General features: G+C 32.4%; 2 protein-coding genes across 3 annotated transcripts; one reads left to right on the top strand and one right to left on the bottom strand.

The window, feature by feature from the left end:
• Positions 1–1570: 1570 nt before the first annotated feature.
• Positions 1571–4185, top strand: LOC106058595 (calmodulin-related protein 97A-like). Its single transcript, XM_013216053.2, has 3 exons — positions 1571–1899; positions 2646–2740; positions 3244–4185. The coding sequence occupies exons 1-3, from the start codon at positions 1753–1755 to the stop codon at positions 3446–3448; spliced, it is 447 nt and encodes a 148-aa protein (XP_013071507.1). The 5' UTR covers positions 1571–1752; the 3' UTR covers positions 3449–4185.
• A 1271-nt stretch (positions 4186–5456) lies between these two features.
• On the bottom strand, positions 5457–21551 carry LOC106058594 (reticulophagy regulator 3-like). 2 transcript variants are annotated; one of them, XM_056031322.1, is made up of 9 exons: positions 21458–21551; positions 15749–15855; positions 14836–14866; positions 11348–11474; positions 9253–9337; positions 8964–9089; positions 8757–8848; positions 7844–7967; positions 5457–7616 (listed from the first exon to the last, which is right to left on the bottom strand). In XM_056031322.1, the coding sequence occupies exons 2-9, from the start codon at positions 15801–15803 to the stop codon at positions 7078–7080; spliced, it is 1179 nt and encodes a 392-aa protein (XP_055887297.1). In that variant the 5' UTR covers positions 15804–15855; positions 21458–21551; the 3' UTR covers positions 5457–7077. The 2 variants fall into 2 exon arrangements, with proteins under 2 accessions (XP_055887297.1, XP_013071506.2); XM_013216052.2 differs by lacking the exon at positions 21458–21551 and adding an exon at positions 21022–21339.
• Between the last annotated feature and the right edge of the window lie 312 nt (positions 21552–21863).

Here is a 21863-nt window from a genome sequence, read left to right as displayed (position 1 = left end):
AGACCATTCGTTCTAGAAAGCCTCAACACTGACAGTCAACACTCGTACAGACCTAGGCTGTAGCGTGACAACAAGCTATTGGTTTAAGCTACCCACAGGTTGTGACGTTGCAGGTCAGTGTTCAGGCTTACTATGATGATTGGTCTCGTTTAAATCAATCTTGTTGTAGTCACCTCTCGCGAAAAAACAGCGACGCTTAACTTAATGATTAAACATTGTTATGTTGTTATAAAACTTAGTTCATGCTCAAATATAGTTTTATAACTTAAATACTACAATGCAGATGGGGCCTACAACATTAAAAAAAAAAAAATGTCCTACCCCAGTTCCTTTTTGTCAACACGTCGTAGCGCTAGGCTACCTCTCAGTTTGAGAAACGCTGCACTATAGCTTCCTCAAGGCATAACAAAAAAATCAATTATTTGTATAAATGTATTCATATGAATAATGATATTATTGATTTACATGACACTTCCACATCATATAAAATAACAGAGGAGCTCATGCCATTTTCCAAAGCTTCTCTTAACACGTAGACAAAACCTAGGCTACATTATTCACGTTCTCATTTCTTGTCACTACTTAGAACAGAACTGTTCACGGAAAGATGCTTGAGTTGTCATAGATGTTTAGCAACACAAATTCCTTTTTGCTTGTCGATACCATGGTCTCTGGTTAGGACAACGGAAAACATCCTCACTAGTTCAATAAAACAGTGTTTGGGTTTTTACATTATTATTTTACATTATTTTTACCGACAAGTTAAAGCAAAGGATAATTAGATCTAAGGTTGAACATCTGTCGCAGTAGTGTAAAATGTTACAATGCATAAGAAAAAAGTTAGGCTAGTTCACATTTTTGCACACTTAGTCACTATTGATTACAGTAAAAGGTGTATCTTCAAAACAGATGTCACATTTATTTATTTTTTATTATTTTTATTTTTTTTGTAAAAGCTTTTTATAGCACACAATCCTACAGACTTAAAATTTCTTACTGTAGTAGACCTAATTATGTCCACGGCATAGACACAGACACAATCGCCTTCATACAGATATACCATGTTCTGAAAAAAGGGAAAGATCTGTTTGGTTTGAATTTTTAAGACACCAATATTCAGGCAGTGTCTAATACGTGTTATTATTTGAGACATGTTTTCAGAGCACTTACGCGGTCACTCAAACAGAGATGGTATTTTTTTTGTGTTAAATATTAAGACCATTAAACTTTTTCATGACATTAACCCAACTCTTGTCCCCCCCCCCCCCCCCATGTCTTCAACATTAGTAGCCTATCATTTATCAACATTTTGTTTTTGAGCGTATGGGGGGGGGGGGTGAAGACTACAACAAAATGTTAATATGGTAGACTTTCTTTTCTAAAAATAATTAGATAAATATCGCCCTAGAAAAGTTACTACCCGCCGAGTTCCTGGAATCAGAAATATGCTTCCCGCCCCCCCCCCCCCCCCCCCCAGTTTCCCACATGACTGTCTTCCTTAAGCCACGTCACCGCCTACCCAACACTTTCAGCCATGCGTCTGGTTCAAATCGATTATCACAGCAGCCTGTCCCAACTGCTGGTCTCAATGCTGCTACACCCGAGTCGCAGTTACACCTGGGCTCGCCCTTGTTCTCACCTGTGTCGCAGTTCCACTTGCAGAGTCAGTTCCGTGCTTGGCATCGCTCCGTGATTCTTAAGTTTGGAAGACTTCCTCATCACACCCAAATAGCAACACCAGCAACAAACAAAATGTCTCAGACTACAAAGAATTTCGAGGAAAAGTGTCGTCGTTTTTTTGAAGAGGCAAACGGAGGTAACCCTATTACAGTCGGTCAGCTTGCCCGGGTCATTCGACAGGCATGTCCAACATTTCAAGGCACTGACGCTGATATTGCTGTAAGTAACAATAGTAGTAGAGAGAGGAGGGGGGAGACAGACAGGAGAGATAGATAGATATATACATTGATACACTTAATACACACAGTAAGACCTGGCTAAGTTATGAAGTATGTATGCATATAACTCAACACACTTGAGTTCTTCACAAAAATGGATTTTGCTACTGTGCCTTCCTAACCATGAACTTGACTTATGACAATTACCGGTACACAGCATATCTGTTGATATGAATTGTAACACTAACACTTTTGCTTGGGATCATTCCAGCCCTTTCTCTGTAGCTGAGAATAGCCTAAAATATAGCCCATCATAAATCATCTGCGTATCTATGGGTACTACTATACGAAAGTGTTTTATTTGTTTAATCAGTACGCCTACAATCTATCTACCTATCTGGATCTATATATTACAGAGTGACTTACTTTATCGATTGTATTTTGGTGTGGAAAAAAAAAGATGAGCAATTATGTAATTAGCTTAAATGTATAAGACAAAATATTTATCTAACCATAACCGTATTTGAGATAAGCCCTAACTGCTGATTCATACTCATCGATGTATTTAATATTCATTCAAGATTTAAATTGATTGAAGTATTTTTTCCTTTTTGCTAGTAAGCTACTAAGATGATATATTGCAAACGCAATGAGATAGCGGTTTATTTAATTGAAACAATCTTCTACGGCCACATATTATTCATTAATATTAATTCAGTACTCTTTATTTTATTTCTTGTCTAACAGCAAACATTTTTAGAATTAGATGACAACAATGATAAACTGGTCTCGTGGGAAGAATTTTCATCAGCCCTCTATGCCAAGGATCCCAGAGAAGTCACGTAGGCTACGTTATTTATTTTGTTTACACAACTTGTATCAACTCTGTCTGTCTGTATTTCACCAACATCCATTCTAGGATCAAGTTGAAACTTAACACAATTTTTTTACTTTACCTAACAAAACTAACATATTAGTCCATACTGGTAATTAATTATATTGTTTGGAAAAAAAAAAGGAAATGAATCCTTCAGCATTAAAATATTGCTCAATGTGTGGGATTTTGTCCCGTTAAATAATTTTAAACGTTATTTCTCCCAAAACAAAGTTGAAACTTTACACAATAATTTATTTTACTTAACAAAATTAACCAATAGTCAATTAATTATTTTGTTTGATGTCAAAAAAAAAAAGGAAATAAATTGTTGTTTCTTGTATTTAGTGGTTTTTTTTTGTGTGTTTGAGACAAACATTTCTGTGCGATTATTTTCTCTGTTAGAATTATGTATGCTACTTTGTGTTCATTTAATAATTCAGTTTCAATGAGTACACACGTTTCTTACAGGAGAGCAGAACTTGAACTAGCATTCAAAGACATTGATAAAGATGGCAGTGGCAAACTTGATAAGAATGAGATTCGTCTCTTGTGCCAACAACAAGGCTTGGACATTTCAGAAGAACAACTTAATGAGGTGGTGAAAGAAGCAGATGACAATAATGATGGGAAAATAAGTTTTGAAGAGTTTGAAAATGCATTTGTGAAAGGTTAAATTTTAAACCAAAAAAAAAAATAATAATTTATTTTTTTAAACTGTTATTTCTGTCTTTATGATTCCAAATAGAATTTATAACATCTTGTTTTAGTTTTCTACTCAAAGTAGAGATATTAAAACATTTAAATTTTTTAATAGACATTGTATAGTCTGTCTGAATGGCCTAACCTGTAACTTGTATACTAATTGTATTTAAGATACAGAAATTTACACAACAGACTACCAAATTGTCTTAATATATAAATGTTCATAATTGAGTCTCAAACTATAGATGGATTTCTTTTGTTGATTCTAATTCTTGAATTCACTTTCTTGTTATACTCAAGCACTGATCAATTTTTTATTTATCCAAGCAATTTTTGTTTATGTTCCTGATAGCTCTGGCTATTAATCTGAACAAATAAAATAGCACTATAAAGAGAAAGCTTTCAAAATGTATACAGATTCATCTGTCACTACAGTGGGCCAGCTTCATATTTTTTTTAAAGTACTCCCAGGTCATTTTTCTGTACTGTATTTAGGATCAGATCAGTAAGCGATTGATTTGATTTGGAAGTATGAACACAGTTGTTTGAAAATTAACATTTAATTTCTTTTTCATTTTGCTTATTATGCATTTCATTTTGAAATGGTTATCAATGATTTTAAATCATCCTTTTTTAATCAAAGATTATCTTACACTCTGTATTGATTTATGTTTAATCCTGAAATAAAACTGAGTTTGTCTATCATAATATTACTGTTGTTATAATTATAAATTATATAAATGTCATTACGGTTTCATAAAAAATGTTTTGTGGGACAGCTAATGTCAACATCTAAACAAATTCTGATAGTCATGTAAACATTAAATGGAACACCTTTGCTACAGAATTACTTTAGTGTGCACATTTTTGTTGTCTCACAAAAGAATTAGGTTTTTAGAGGAAGGGCCCCTATAATTTACATTTAGCATATCACTATCATTCATGGCCTCGCAAGCATCCATTAAATTAGGCCCTGAAATAGAAGTGTATAGCTTGAATAAATATCTTGAGATATTTAAATACTTTGTTAAGAATATCAGAGCAAGGTAATATTTCAAATTTTCAAACATAAATTTTGAAGGGAGAGTATGTTGGCTTTACATGCATACAAATATTATCAAATTAATGCAGGGATACAGTAATTTATTAAAAACTAAAAACAATAAAATCTAACTTAAAGATCAAAAGAGTGGGCAAGTGGATATAGACAACAGTGTACCACTGTTTTCATTTTTTTAAAATGAAAATTACATATTCTAGAATTTAAAGGTTCTTATTATGCAGGGTATGACCCAAAACAGAGATGTGATAAAGTCTGAATAAAAATACCATAATTTACAGATCTTCCTGCAGAGAAAATGATTGTTATAGTCTTACTTAGTACACTTCAACTATTCTAAAAAATCCATCCCTGTATAATTGAAGAGATCAAGTTACAGTCATAGCTATATTCCTTGGCCTAGTTTTAAAACATTCTTTTTAATGACGATTTCTTGTTTGAAAAGATAATGGATGCACCCTGCCAAGTTTATCATGTTGACTACTTCTGCTTAAGGTGTGAACAAATTTGCTGTGGCTAAAAAGGTCAATAAAGGTCAATTTTAGAGAGGTAGACTTTAACAAAGTTTGTGCATTAGAATGATTCTGTCTTAGAGGTAAACAGCAGGACAGTTTTCTTCTTTATCTTGTCTAGTAATATAATTATAATATAAATGTCATTCCTGTTACTTAAAAAAATGTTTTGTTAAACCAATGACAACATATAGACAATGTTCTGATGGGTATATACAGATTAAATTGAAAAACTTTGCTGTTATTTTAAAACAGTTATCAAACGATACAATCACTTGTTTACTAAAAAAAAATAGCATTATAAAAACATATAACTGATTGTTTAATATAAAATACTGATAATAGAGTCGGCTACATCCTTCATTTAGATAAAATCAAAGGAGATAAATTTTAAAAAAAAGGACAAACTAAAGTCATGTGTTTATTGCATAAAGTACATTAGGTAAGCCAAACAGTTCTCTACTGACAATATTTAAGAACACTTCTTTGGTCAGTGAGATTCTATATTTAAATTTTTTAAAGGATTACATGTATTCATATAAATAAAAAAGAAAGAAAATGAACTGCAAGAAATTGAAACTAAAATAACCAGCTAATCATGTTAGCATTTTCTTTTAGAAACATGATATACATTTTTTTTAATATCATTAACATCTAATATTAATAACAAATTGGGATTTTTTAAAAATTCTAATTTGTGCATTAACAGATTACACTGGTTATTACAAAAAGAGATATTTTTATTTCTCCAAATAATGCTGCAAGTGTAAGAGCATCATTTACAATTTTTGATCACTAGGTTTCATTTAAATTTAAGCTCTTTTTTTATCTAACCTACAGGTTGAAGGCTATAATAAGAATATAACTTTTAGAAAAACCTTTTTACAATGAAAAAGTACATTACAATGTCACAAACAATAGAAGATGCTGCAGACAAAAGTCGACTGAAAAGAGATGAACTAGACCAAGCTAACATCACATCAAACAGATACATTAGGGTGTGCTTTTAGGTAGCAAGCGACTAGCTCACAGCTGAACAACTAAAACCTAATCATAAGATATCTGGATATTAAATAATAATAATATTTATAAATGATAATAAAGATGTCTAACCTGTTTTCTTTTTAATTCAATGTATCTAAAATTGCCATTTAGCTTTTTCATTTGCATATTATATGAAATCAGAAATTCATTTGTTTATTTTGTTCTCTAGATTAGACACTCTGTTTAGAGCAAGACTTTCTATTTGACAATTTTAAACCAAATTGTAATGACATTATGATTAGCAATGACCTCTTTCAGTCACGAAGCAACCATGGATCCTCAAAGATATGAAATGAAAGCCTGGGCATTACCTATAGTCGGAATGATGTTGCATGGACAGTATTTCTCCCCTCTCCATGCAGCTGATGTGTCCAAAGTTTGTATGATTATCAGAACAGAAAATAATATCTGTCACGCAAATACCACCAAAAAAAATGGATTTAACTAAGATGAAATCCAAGAATTTTTTTTAATAAACGGATCTCTTTGTATGCTAGTTCAAACAACCAATTAAATAAAAATGTACATTTGTCTATACAAATATATCACACACAAAAAAAATAATAGTGTATCAAATTGTCTACAACATGAATAAAGTAAATACAAGAAAGTCATTTCACAGCCACGTTTGTGAGTTCATGAACCAAGTTCAATGATAATGAGAGAAAATGAATTTCACAAAATGTATGAAGTTGAATACTTTCAAGAAATAATCAATTAATTAAAATAAAAACATTTTTGCTGTTGATTTTAAATTCTAAACACTAATTTGGCATATTTTTTTTTACATTAATTTCTCTCTTTATTAAGTAAACAAAAAAACAAAATGTGAAGCTCTGAAGTAAAAAATCTAGTTCAGCAGTATTTAATAGATTGGAATTTCATTTTTTTTATATTAAAAAAGTTGCATCTATTTGTAAAATGTACAAATCATCAATAAAAATTGAATTGTTTGAAAAATGGAACTTACAATTGTTAATTGTGTTAATCCTCATGTTCTGGATCCAGTTCAGACAAGAAGTCAAAATCTTTTTCAATTTCAGCTATGTGCTGAGATTCTTCCTCATCCATGTCTTCATCTGACTCTGAAATTGAAGGCTCTGGATTCAGAAAATCTATGCTTTCCCCTTTTTCTGTTCGTGTGTATGTTATTTTAGATCCTGTGCGTGGATTTAAACTGGATGATGATGCTGACTGACCGTCATCAAGGGCTCCGACACCAATCATTGCAGACTCTATCATGGAGGTGATAGTCCTTGCCAATGTGCTGGCCAGTTCAAATTGTGGACCACTAGATGATTTAGTGGTACCAGAAAGTGGAGCGGTGTCTGAAAAGTCTAATGACTCTTCATCTTCAGAGTCTGATTCTTTAAAATGGGAAGTAGTGAAATGTAGACCACGTTTGTTATGAGATACGTTGTTGCTATTTTCATTTGGTAAGCCTAGTTCATCATCTGTGTTATCTAAATCATCAAAAGAAGGCATTTGGTTGATGTTCAAATCAAAATCCACTTCTGGAGCTTCTGCAAAGGAAAATAGTTTTCTCATTTGATTTTTGTATTATGGGGCAGCTTAATAATTATGACAAAGATAGAAATGTTCCATAAAAATATATAATGTTTAGTCTAAATCTAATTTTAATTATATTTCTTTAACTAAAAATCTTTTCTGTTAGTTTAAAATGATAGCTAAATCATGAAATATACAGTGATACATCAGATAATAGTCTAGCATTCAAATTTAAGTTTACCATCTTCACTGGTGCTAAAAGAAGGATTTTTTGAAAGTCGGGGAGTAGGTATTGAAGAGTTTCCTCCTTCATCTTCACTGTCTGTTATGGCTTTAGCCAAGGCTTCACTGATATCAGGATTTACCTAAAATAGTTTTAAAAGTATCTACAAATGTTTGTCATGCATATTAAAATAAGTGATATATGATGTAATTGTAACAAGAGTGAATATGATGAAAAAAAAACAGAATTACATAACTGAAAGCCAAATATGACACAGTCAAAGGGTGAAAATAGAATTTTTAGAAAATCTAAGATTACATTAAGATAAATCATAATTTTGAATAGTATAGACCAACAAAATAAAAGTTTAGATTACTGTTGCCAGGTATCATCTTAATTTAATCAAATTGAAGCATAAGAACTTGAATTAAATAGGCATTTGCATTAGGCTTTCTGAGGAAAATGAATGCATATTTGTAAGGCTGTCCCCAGCACTTACAGCTGAAGGAGAATGTATCCCTTGGCCTATAAGGGAGCTATGAAGAACTCAACTGAACAGCTGAATGTGTCACTTAGTCTATAAGGAAACAATAAACTGAACGGCTTCTAGCCAGGACATTATGGAATCAGTAGCCCTTCTTGTCCTAACCCCAATCAGAGTTCATCTCAGGCTTTCCTGAATTGACCCAAACTTAGGTTTGACCCTCAACTTCACCATGTGAATGGTTTTATCAAACAGTCAAAAAAAAAAATGCTGAAAGTATTAACCAAAAATGTTAGTCTTAATTGACTTTTATTTAATCTACACAATTTATTAGTCTATAAAATGTTGGCCCTTATAACTTTGTTATGGATTACTAAACAATTTTCTAAGGAAAGATGCATAAACATTTTCATTGCAACAGCTGCAAATACTTCAAATTGTACAAACCTGCGGTACAAAGTCTTCATCCTCCACAGTCTCAGTGGCTGGTGCCAACTTTGACAACTTTGTTCTGAAATCATGTATTCTTCTGCTAAATGCTGGAATGATTAAAGAAAAACAAAATCTTACTTTTTAGCCTCCACATTTTATTATAATCATGACTATGAACAATATTAGCTTTTAAGAATTAGGTATTAGTTTTAAGTGACTTACTTATTACAGTTCTGCTTGCTTTACTAAAATGTCCTTTGATCCAAATAAATCCTGGCTCCAGTAAGCTACAGACCTTTCTCAGCATGGAATGATAGAGCATGGAAGGCCACAACATTAAGCTTATTACTAGAATAAACAAAACAATGAGTAAAGAAGAATTATCCGATCCATGGAACACTACTTATATATAAATCTATGTAAAAAGAACAAGTCAATTTGCTTAAGACATAGAATTCTAGTAATTTTAACAGTTAAAAAAGAGTCTAGTAACGTGTAAACAAATACTTACAAGTACCATAAAGTAACAGAAAGCCTGAGATATAATAACCGATAAGTGCTGTTAAAGTGAAGAAAGCTGTATTCCCAAGACAAAACTGTAAGCAATGAAAGTAAAAATAGTTGGTCAGTGTGGTGGACATTTGACATCCTCATAACTTTTTCTACAGAAAAAGATTAGCTTTACATCTATTATCCTCAAGATTGCTAGGATTCAAAATATAACTTGACCTACTTGCTCATTAGTTTTTAAATAGTACCTTAGAATGTATTCTATTCTATTCTATGTATCTAACTGCGTATCGCCAAGGCCAGTGCATCCTACGTCAGACTGACTACAAATGTCTGGAACAGACGTGGTATCACCACAAACACCAAGCTAGGGGTCTATAGAGCCGTCATCCTCCCTACATTGCTCTATGCCTCAGAAACATGGACAGTGTACAGTAAACATGCAAAGAAACTGAACCACTACCACATGACATGTCTAAGAAAAATACTGAATGTCAAATGGCAAGACAAAATACCAGATACAGAAGTCCTTCGAAGAGCGTGTCTGCAAAGCATCCACACAATCCTGATGCAGTCCCAGCTGCGATGGGCAGGTCACGTCCACAGAATGGAAGACCACCGCATCCCTAAACGACTCTTGTATGGCCAACTAAGTGAAGGAAAGCGCTCGCAAGGTTGTCAAAGAAAGTGCTTCAGGGACACCCTCAAAGCTTCTCTGAAGGCGTTCAGCATAGACCCAGGCACCTGGGAGACAGAGGCACATGACAGAGCATCATGGCGTCATGCTGTGAAAACTGGCGCACAGGTTGCTGAGAAAAAAAGAACAACGCTGGCAGAAGAAAAACGCCAGAAAAGAAAAGCAAGGCCCACAACACTAGCTCCAGCTGGAATAACCTGCCCAGTGTGCGGCCGAACATTCCGGGCTCACATAGGTCTCACCAGCCACATGAGGAGGCATAAAACCCCAGTGCATAGCCCTCGGCCCCCTGGATGACAAAGTGGTCATCATCGAACCACGATGGACGAACTATAGAATGTATTCAAACTAATAACATTGTTATAGATAATGTATTGTTTTAGTTAGGATTCTATTTCTCATTGATTACACAAATAAAGGATCTACACAATTCCAGCTGAATCATAGTATGGTGCATGGCAAAAAAGCTCTTAGTGGTCTGTTAATTTACTAACTATAGGCTTAGTACATTAACATCTAAATGGTAAAATTGTGAGTCATTTTCTTGACAAACTATGAATACAAGAAAAAAACATGAAATATTTGAGTCTAAACTATGTACTATCAGAATGGAATACAGTCAAACACTCCTACAAAGGTTGACTTTCAAGACAAATAATGAAATGGTTTTGAAGCACTGAAGACTTGAGCTCGGGACCCATTGCAATCTGTAGAGACACTGATGCTCTATAGATCCACAGAATTATTTCTTAAACTCTAATTCCCAATTTTCAGAAAATATTTTACATTATTATTTGTTTCATATGAAAAATTAATAAAAACAAAATACATTAATATCAAGAGATTGCTGCTTAAAGCATTGTATAGATTTGAAGATTTTTATTTCAATGATACATAAATTATGTTTCCAAGATTAAATTTGTTTTTTTTTGTTGCTGTTTTTATTTTTACATCTCTTCTTTGTTAATGTCACAGAAAGTGAAAAATGAAGTTTAGAAATAGATATATTTCACTTTAACATTCTAAAGCTAAGTGAAAAATAAGCTTATCCTTTATCATCTATTATGCTAATGAACATTAAGAAGTGACTGTGACTAGCAAGTGTAGGGGATAAGATTTATTTTAACAACAAAAAATGTCTTCAGAAAGCATTTTACACAAAAAAGTAATAAGGGAATTCAGCTTTTAAAACTGCATACCTTTAAAAAATAAAACTATTCAGTGTCCACATTCTCAGAAATTTTAGTACTTCTATTTTTTTTTTTAAATATAAACCCTGCTTTTTTTGTTTCAAAAGTTACTTCTCAGAAACTAATGTAATTCTATGACCTAATCAGGTACTGTAAACATGAGCCATGTGTAGAATCTATGTGCATTATAGAATGTAAAAACATCTTACAACAAGTGGATGGGAAGTCCTGTACTGCCGTGCAGATTTGAAAAATGTCACAACAATATTGATTGAATGACTCAAGTGACGACTAATTTCAGGCACGCTCAGCAGCCTAGGATGAATGGGAGTCCATCTAAAAAAATATAAATCTTAATTTAATATAAATCAATTTTTTAAAATAAATGAACTTTTTCTCTCATGAGAATTACTCATTTTGCTCATATTTATTTCACTGCCCTGTTATGATTAAACTTCAATAACTTTTTTGTTTGTAATCAGAAAATGTTATATTTGGTATAGAATTAAAGGAGAATGCACGTCCTGTTTATAAAACCAAAATAAATGTTTATTTTGATTAATGAAATGGAATTAAAAAATAAAAACTTACCAACTGTGGACAAGTCTCTTTAGAACTAGATCTATTTTATGATCTAAATTGTACTAAAAGTATTTTTTATGACAGATATTCATATTTTCACAAAAAATATCCAATGTCACTATCCCACAAAAAAATAATATAGAAAAATAGAGCCTTTTTAGCACTCTTTAAAAACATTTTTGATAAAAACACATTGTAGATGAATAAAATCAGTATTTTTTCCCAAAGGAAAACTATTCAAGTTTAAATTATAAGCAATTAAAAATATTTTGGGAGAAAAAGAAAGCAAAACAATTTACTTTTAAAGCATCGATGATAATATTGTCAATTCGGCTGCAGAATCGGGTAAAATCAACAATGGTATTATCGATTAGGAGAGAAAGAGTTAATATATACAAGAATATTTTACTCTAGCCTCAATCAGATGAGTTAGGCCAATTATAAACTATTTTTATTGAAATGTAGCAAGTGTTGTTTTTTTAACTAAGTGGAAAATAAATACAATATGACTAAAGGACAAACAAGTAATTCTTTTTTTAAATCAATTCCAGCTTAATGTTGAAATAAACAGTAAACTTAAACATTAATATTTTATGTCAGTTTAACAAAAGCAATAATAATCTTTATTATCCATGAGGAAATGTGTCTTACAATTTGTGCATTAAAAAATACATTATATCTATAGAAACAAAATATATGTTCACACTAGTTTCACTCAAATGTTTCATGGGAAAAGTTTACATCAGATAGATCAATTCTATTAATGATTTGATTGCCAGGGGAACAAAGGAGTTTTTGTGTCTGTTTTTGTAAATAGTATCTTGAATAAGAAAAGCTTCTGCAGCAATGGCAAAACTCTCCAAGCATGTGTGGGAAAATACCAAATTGACAACGACAACATAAATCCTGGTCTACCAATGCCTGCGTTCTAAAACACTTCTTTATGGCAGTGAGAGATGGGCAACTTACATGTGTCAAGAATACAGATTAAATAGCTTCCACCTATGTTGCCTGTGATGCATAATGTGCATCTCCTGAAGGGACCGTGTCACCAACCAGGAAGTTTTGAAACTGAATAACATGTACAGCATCTATGCTCTCCTTCAACAGAGAAGACTACACTGGCTCGGTCATGTCACTCGCATGCCAGATGGAAGAATCCGTAAAGACATCCTATACGCTGAGCTTGCAGAGGGAGTCAGACCCAAGGGCCGCCCAAGACATGTCTGCAAGCGAGACATGAGAGTCACGGTATCGACCAAAGTATGTGGGAGAAGATAGCCCAAGACCGGACAGCATGGAGACAGACTGTACTTGCTGGTACAAACTTTGCCGAATGCAAGAGAAATGAAGCTGCGTCAGCCAAGAGAAAGAAAAAGAAATCTGCCCTGTCAGCTAGCTCTAGGACAGATGAATATACATGCACGAACTGTGGCAAACTCTGCCGCTCAAGAATTGGCTTGATCAATCACTCCAGATTCTGCCCCATCTCAAGACGAAACCAAAGCCAGTGACTCATCTGGGCACATCCATTGTCTTCCAAGACAAACTTTGCCGAATGCAAGAGAAATGAAGCTGCGTCAGCCAAGAGAAAGAAAAAGAAATCTGCCCTGTCAGCTAGCTCTAGGACAGATGAATATACATGCACGAACTGTGGCAAACTCTGCCGCTCAAGAATTGGCTTGATCAATCACTCCAGATTCTGCCCCATCTCAAGACGAAACCAAAGCCAGTGACTCATCTGGGCACATCCATTGTCTTCCAAGACAGAAGGAGCCATATATCTTGTATAATCTCTTTTGAGATGGAAAAATATCAAAATCCTAGCCCAGAGAGTGTTTTTATATATTCGTAAAATCTTTTTAGCCTTCCTATGAATGTTTCTCTCAAACAGTTGCCTGAATGGGGTTTGTTTGGAGGGAAAAAAAATAATTTTGAGGATTGAGCCCATAATGTTCTAGTTATTAGATTTAACAACTGAAGCTAACCTTACTACAAACAGTCAAACAAAGTTATATAGATGTAGGTCAATAAGTAACATCTAAATGAATTGAAACTACGATGGCCACCAATTTTTAACGCTTATCCACTTTTGAAAAAAATAATTTTAATTAATTCAATAACTAATGAAGCAATCATTTTAAGTTTATGTGTGAAATTTAAGCTCAATAGGTTGATAAAAGGTTACCAAAATAAATAATTATTTTTTTTATTTTTGACTATGATAAAAGTTTGAACCAATAGTAGGAATTGACTAAATTAGTGAGCTATGCAGTGGAATCAGCTTATTTCCAAGTGCAAGGGAATAGGGGTGACTTGGGATTAAATGACTTTGGATTATCTCAAGAAAGGAAATAACATGAAAAAAATATGGCTATCATTAGTTTCTTTGCTTACACCTTTTTTAAGTGGCAGTTGGGTATCTTTAATTTTTTTTTGTGGATGCCTTGAACAATCCTATTTTCAATTTATTTATAAGAGATATATTGTTGTTTTTTTTTAATTGAACTTGTCCAGTCTTTGTCCCTGATAAGGCATACCCAATTAATTCAACAGTATATGCTTATATATCATGTAAATATATAGCTCCTGCTTCATGGTAAAAAATGAGCACATTTCTCATTTCCTATGAACTCCAAGATGGCTATTAAGTCCAATCCTCACTTTAAAAACTGGCCACACACAGGGCATGCAGATAAGCCTGCTTTTTTTCTAGGCCTTCTGTTGGTTCTGCATTCTATTATGCTGGCCATAGACACATATAAAATCCAATGCTATGAATCAATTGTTAGCACCACAACTGCTGAATGGTTATGGGTAGGTGAAACTAGTCTACAAAGCATGGAACATTTTGAAAGTTTTATTCCAATTATCAGGAACCAGGCTGACTGACTTATATCAACAATTTTGTTTCAATGAGACTAAACAAGAAAAAAACAAACAATGATTTTAAATTAAGCAGAACTTTGACCGTTTTGATCTGGATTGATCTAGATTCCACTGTATTTCATACTGACTGTTATCATACCTTTCTTAGGAGAGAAAAAACCTTTTACAATGAAGAAATGTTTTAATAATATAGCCCCTTAGATTATTGTTAATAATATGTTCTTACCCATCACTGTCTTCTGGCTCTGTGGGGGGAACTGAAATAAAACAATGCAGTTTACATGCCAAATATAAGGAACATATTAGTTTTGTTAAAAAGAAATTAAAGGCAAGTTTTTATTGGACAGCCATGCAGAAGGTTTTAGAATCAAGTCTTGGTGGGGATGGGGAATTTTCACTTAATACTAAAGAACACTATGTTCTTAAATAGATAAAAGACATATCTTGAGGATATTGATCTGATCTGCCTCAAAATCTCAAGGGTAACTTTTACCTCATTTTACTTCATTTGTCAAGTTTTATTTTACTTGAAGTTAATTTTTTAGTTAATTGGTAACACTGGGAAAACTCTGGTTTGACCATTATCTTTTGTTAAACTATTATCTTCTAAGATTAAATTTGGTCTAGACTATCTTTATCTTGAACAGACATATATCAACAGGTATTCCCACGTTTTTATTAAGGAGTTAAATAAATAGATATTCAAGAACATTTTGCGCACCATCTTCTATTCCATTTTTTTATCCATCAATCATTAGTTATTAAGAGTAGAGTAGTCACTTTTACTAAAATTTATCAGCGTCATAAAGGAATTAATTGTCTTTTTTTTTTAACTTTTTAAAATGTTACTTGTTGTAGAGTTAAACTTACATAATATCTTTACCCATATAAAATTATATTTAGATATCTATGTCTGCAACGATCGAAACACGTATGACAGATATTTAAGCATTTTATTGGAAAAGAATATCAGCTTTGTAAAAAGGCCAATTATTTGATTTTAGATTAACTGCTCCACTGTCAATTAAAATCAACAGCTTTATGAAAAAAATAAAACTACAGCCCATATAGATCTATTTCAAGCTAAAGCATCATTTTCTGGGTCATAGAGGTCAAGTTAAGAAATGTGTGTTACAAACCTCTTATTTCTGGCCATATTTTGTTTTTCCAAGTATCAATACACACAGTGCACATGACAAAAACACTCAATAAAAAGAAAAACCTGGATGATGTTGTACATATCAACCTATAGAATGAGTCAAGTTTCACAGTTAATAGTACATTTGAATAGCAAATTATTAATTAATTTATTTGTTTAGTATACAAATGTAATTACATTAAATTATTAACAACTACAAAACAGTATTAGTAATAAAGTCTATTCATAACTAAAAGGAATAAGATCCACAAGTTTCGTAACATAAAATAGTTCTCATGCAACTGAATGCTCTTATAATGCAAAGTTTAAGTGAAGTAACAATAAAGAAAAAGAATATTTAATGACATTAGAGGTTAAAATGTGAACAAGATAAAACAGATTGACCTATTAATTATTAGGCTTGTAACTAGGGTATTACATTTATCTTGTGAGACTGTTAAAATGGTTTGACAGTACTTCAATTTACAATTTATTTATATGATTGTGTTTTTTTTTTCAATAAGCATACAGGTTTTTAATTATAACCATATTTTTAATCATAGTCATTGCTTAGAATGCTAGATTTAGATCTACTTCAAAGTGCTATACACTTTTTATATCTATCAACTAAACTTACTAAAACTAAAGCTTAGATGTAAATAATTACAATATGAATATAGTAATTTAATCATTATAATTATAAAGTGAATATATAAATATGCTAAAATTAAAATATAGACTTGTTGAGTAGATTCTGTAAAGTACAGAGTACAGTGGAGGCGCAATGGCTGAGTGTTAAAGCGCTTGGCTTCCAAACCGGGGACCAGGGTTCGAATCCTGGTGAAGACTGGGATTTTTAATTTCGGGATCTTCGGGCGCCTCTGAGTCCACCCAGCTCTAATGGGTACCTGACATTAGTAGGGGAAAAGTAAAGGAGGTTGGTCATTGTGCTGGCCTAATGACACCCTTGTAAACCGTAGGCCATAGAAACAGATTACCTTTACATCATCTGCCCTATAGACCTCAAAGTCTGAAAAGGGAACTTTACTTTACTTTACAGAGTACAATATAGATCTAGATTGACTAGAAAGTAGATTTACTATGTCTATGATACATAATACTCATAGAGACATAGATCATAGATGAGATTATTATCATTTAAATTAAATTATAATTATAACTTAAGACTACTTTTAAGAGTCTAAGAGTTAAGTCTTAAGTATAATAGTATATTGACATATTATCGTCATATATTCTATTTAGATCTATACTATACTATAGTGACACTATAGTCTTATAATTATAGTAAAGAATAAACTCTAGAATTAGTATTACTATTAGAATCTAGAATAGTTTTTTTTTCTTAATAACCTTTTTTATAGAGCTAGATCTACTTGAATATAAAACTAGATTTAGATTACTAGATTTACTTTAGATTTAGATCTAGATTCTAGATCTAGCCAGAGTGCTAGATTAGCTAGATTTAATATCTATTAATTAATTATCTTTATTTTTATTAATATTATTTTAATAATATATTATTATTATCTAGTCAAATCTAGAGTAATCTAGACTCTAGACTAGTAGATTACATTCTAGATGAGTAGGTGATGGCTAGGTCTATAAATTTTAGTATTTATGATCTAGATCTAGAGATTCTATATGATGAATGATGAGTATATCTATCAATCTATCTTAACTATATCTAGCTACAGCTAGATTCTAGAATTAACTTAGATTCAAGATCTAGAATTCCAGACTATACTAGCTCTTAGTCTTACTCTTACTCTACATTGTTTGATTGTAAGTTACAAATTGTTCATATTAATAATAGAGTAAAGGATGGTTGTCGGACACCCGGGTTTCGTCTTGCATATCGGCCATCTCGATGTATTATTATTAAATCTTCTTTATTTGAATGTTTACTACCCAACTTCTGCATAAATATTGCGCATGGACTATTTTGTCACACTTCCGACACGTACAGCTCCCTTTTATATTGAGAGAAAGTAATTTTATCTGGGGTCAAAGTAGACTACTGTAAAACTTAAATAAACAAATTGTTATTGTTTTTTTTTTTTAAACATTTACAAGAATAATTTTGTTGTTTATTAAAATAATATAGTACAAAATGTATATTTAAGTTATGTATGTGTTCTTGAGTGTGTTTGTTACATGTTTCACAAAAAAAAATTCTTAACATATTTATAAAAAAAAAAGTTAATGTGGTGTATGCAAAACGTATAACCATTTATTTTAAACCATTTAATATGCAACAAATATGTACAAATGTTAAAGCACATAAGTGCACACCAGTATACAATAATAAATTGGCATCAATGGGCAGCTGAAAAAAAAAGTCACAATAGCAATATCATTGTAGACCTCGAGCCTACAATTATTGATCGACCAGGTGCGCTAAATGGCCATTGTGTGAAACATCAACATTCTAAGAGATTGTCAAAATCAAAAGACAGTATACTACATGAAGTCTCCCCCCCCCCCCTTTCCCTTTTTTCCACGTCTCTTAAGCATACCATTACACGCTCTAAAAAAAAAAAGGTGAGAGAGAGAGCAAAGACTAGCAATTATCTGACTGGTACCAAAAAGGCTAAGGTGAGACAGGCACGCACTGCGCTAGTGGAGCTGGGCTACGGGGGAAAAAAAGTGCCCCGTAGGTAGACTAGAGAGAATACTCCTCCTCTTCTCCCCCCCAATAGAGGCGATTTTTTCCCCTAGCGCAACCAGCTAGGCTAGGCCCAAAGTAGTGGCCATGGTGTGACCTCAGTTACCAGCCGAGAATGAAAGCGTGGAGCGTGGGAAAAGTGATAATATGGCTTGTGTCGTTGCGCTAATGTACAGAATAATAAAATTAAGGATGAAATGTCTTAATAATAACATGTTTAATATATAGAAGACATCTATTTCCTTTGAAGTGTCCGATAAATCTCCAAACCGGCCAACAACTCAGAAAACCCAACCTACCCCTCTTCACATCAGGTTATACGTTTTGCATACACCACATTAACTTTTTTTTTTATAAATATGTTACAAATTTTTTTTTGTGAAACATGTAACAAACACACACAAGAACACATACATAACTTAAATATACATTTTGTACTATATTATTTTAACAAACAACAAAATTATTCTTGTAAATGTTTAAAAAAAAAAAACAATAACAATTTGTTTATTTCCCCATATGTACTGTGTCAAGTTATTTCCCTTTGATGACTAGCGTCATATGACGATATGTTTTCTTATTCAGAAAAGGTAAAACTTGTTGGCCACCCCCTATTTACATGTTTAAGTGGGAAAGGAGAGTCTGGGTTGTACAATTTATCTGTTTCTAGTGTCTATTTAGAAGCATTATATCTGGGTTTTAATTGGCTAATGAATCTAGGGGCTTAAAAATAGTCTTAGCTCCAGACCCTTTCTCGTTCTTCCCCTTGGGAGAAAAAAAGCTAAGTTTTACAGTAGTCTACTTTGACCCCAGATAAAATTACTTTCTCTCAATATAAAAGGGAGCTGTACGTGTGGGAAGTGTGACAAAATAGTCCATGCGCAATATTTATGCGGAAGTTGGGTAGTAAACATTCAAATAAAGAAGATTTAATAATAATAGTAATACATCCAGGTGGCCGATATGCGAGATATGCGAGACGAAACCCGGGTGTCCGACAACCATCCTTTACTCTAATAATAATATATAGTAGATTCTTATACCTGAACACCGACTTACGGGAACTAGGTCAAATTTTTATTATATTTTTTTATTTGGTGATGGTTTAACTTACAAAAAAAACTGAAAGCAGATTCTTATTCTGCAACTAAAGGACTATAAAAATAGCTGTATTCCTTTGTATTACCACTCATAGTCAAGATTTTATTTTAAAATAAAGTGGGTCACTTCATGCTCCTATATTGAACGCAGTTTTTGGGCTTTCTCCTCAATTGGACAGTGAGCACCGTCATTGTACACCACTATGTAATTGCTAATAAATTATATCTGTGTTACTTAATTTTTTTTAGATTTTATTAAAAGAAGTAGATTCACTTTTGCAATATGTATTTATAGTCTATTTCCTCATATACTCTCTCTCTGTCTCTCTCTCTCTCTAACTCTATAATATTATAGAATATAGATCTATATAGAATATATATATATATATATATATATCGTTTATAGTTTATTATTTATATACCTATGTAATCTATGTGTAGAAACAGACAGAAATAAATCTATATAGATTATATATCGATAAATTAATTATTATAATTTAATAAATAAGATATTTTCAACTAGGCTACATTGGCTACATGTATTTCCTCTGTCTATCTTTTAATTGCCATCCAAGGACCCTCTTCTTGTTTTCATAAGTTGGATGTTCGTTTTGTGACACATTAACACCCCCCTCCCTCCCAAAGATGCTTATAATTCTTTTCATGACTCTCTCCCCCTTCCCTCCACTGCCTGTTGGATAGTTTGTGACACTACAAGGTGAGTGTATACTTCTCCTCACTGCCAGCTCATCTGGAGTGATCACCTGCAGTGGGCATGGTCTCTGGCTTCAAATTAGCAGCCCGCACTTTTTCTTTCATTCATAAATTATATATTATAGACATCTCGATCTAGGTCAAGCTTATTCATTGAAAAAATCATAGATTTATTAATCCCAATAATATTTCTTATTACGATTTTGCTGTGTTCAATGAAGGAGAATGAGCTGAATTCATTATTATTCGTTGTACACCCCCTTATTAAATTTTATTTAACAGCTAACGGTATAAATGTGATTGGAATGTCTTTCTAAAGATGTTTGGAAGCTTATTTTGATATGCCCATCAGCCTACGATCAAACAGGCTCATAATATAGCCTTCATCCCTTATATGGGTATGAATTGCCGGGGGAGGTTAAAACAACAGCTTTACATACATGGTTACCGAGAATCTAAAAAACTGCCATCTGCTTTGGAAAAACGGAACAAAATTACCGGAACTTATCTAAAATTGGACATTCGCAGTCCCGAAACGTTGATTTTTGCTCCAAACATAAAAACAAATGAATTACAAACAAAAAAAGCGACCCGTTCATTGAAGGAGAATTTGATGGGGTTTCCAAAATATAAGAAGCTACTATATATATATTAAAATATTATTATATTGATTGTAACATTGTTGTTATTAATATTATATATCTAAAATCTAGACAGATGTATAGATCTAAATTCTAGAATATGACTAGAATTAGAATCTAGATCTTTACTAACCAAAATATAATGTGGAAAAGTGTAAAGAGAATAGCACTTCTAAATGGATTTTCCCAGACTAGCAGACTTTGAAGTTTCATTATAACTGTTTCATAGGGACCAAGAAAAAATGTTAACTTCTTTTCCCAACATCTGACTGTTTCATCTTCATTATTTACATTTGAATTCGTCATGGTTGTCTTTCAGAACGAAATCTTTCAATATTACAAATTTAGATTTCTCAAGATATTTAAATTATTTCAGTCTACAACTTAATATCGTCGATGACATTCTTAAGGTTTATTGTTGTTTACATCAAAATTAACAAGAACTATGGGTAATAAAGATGCCAACTCTTTTATTACGAGAAATACTACTCGATCAATAAAAATAAAAAAAGACAGCATTTATTCAAAAATATTTTTTTCTGGCTGTATTAGAGCATGGAATGGGTTACTTGAGCCAGCCAGGAAAACCAGTGACTTGGCAGAATTTAAGTCATTGTGAACATGCATAACTAGATGCATGACGCGTAGGACGTGACGTAATCATCTTTATTTTTGAAGTAACGTCTGTATTAAATATAAGTATAAGATAAGATACAAATTTAGGGAAAGTCCAAAATGGCTGGCGTCTAATAATAGATGACTTCCATTTTTCTTCATAAATGCAATATTTTTTTAATGTAAATTATACTGTCATGATTCACAAATATCCACATTTATTGACACATTAATAAAATTATACCATAGGGCATAGAGCCATAGACCTAGACCTCTAAATTTAGATTTTAGAATAGGTCCTATAACTAGGATTGGACAGATTGCGTCTTGCAAATTCAATTATTTGATTTTTAAAAATTT

The sequence above is a fragment of the Biomphalaria glabrata genome, chromosome 1 (assembly GCF_947242115.1).
Source record: "Biomphalaria glabrata chromosome 1, xgBioGlab47.1, whole genome shotgun sequence".
Taxonomy (NCBI): Eukaryota; Metazoa; Mollusca; class Gastropoda; family Planorbidae; genus Biomphalaria; species Biomphalaria glabrata.
The sequence above is the reverse complement of the archived record's forward strand: the minus strand, read 5'-3'. Positions and strand labels throughout refer to the sequence as shown.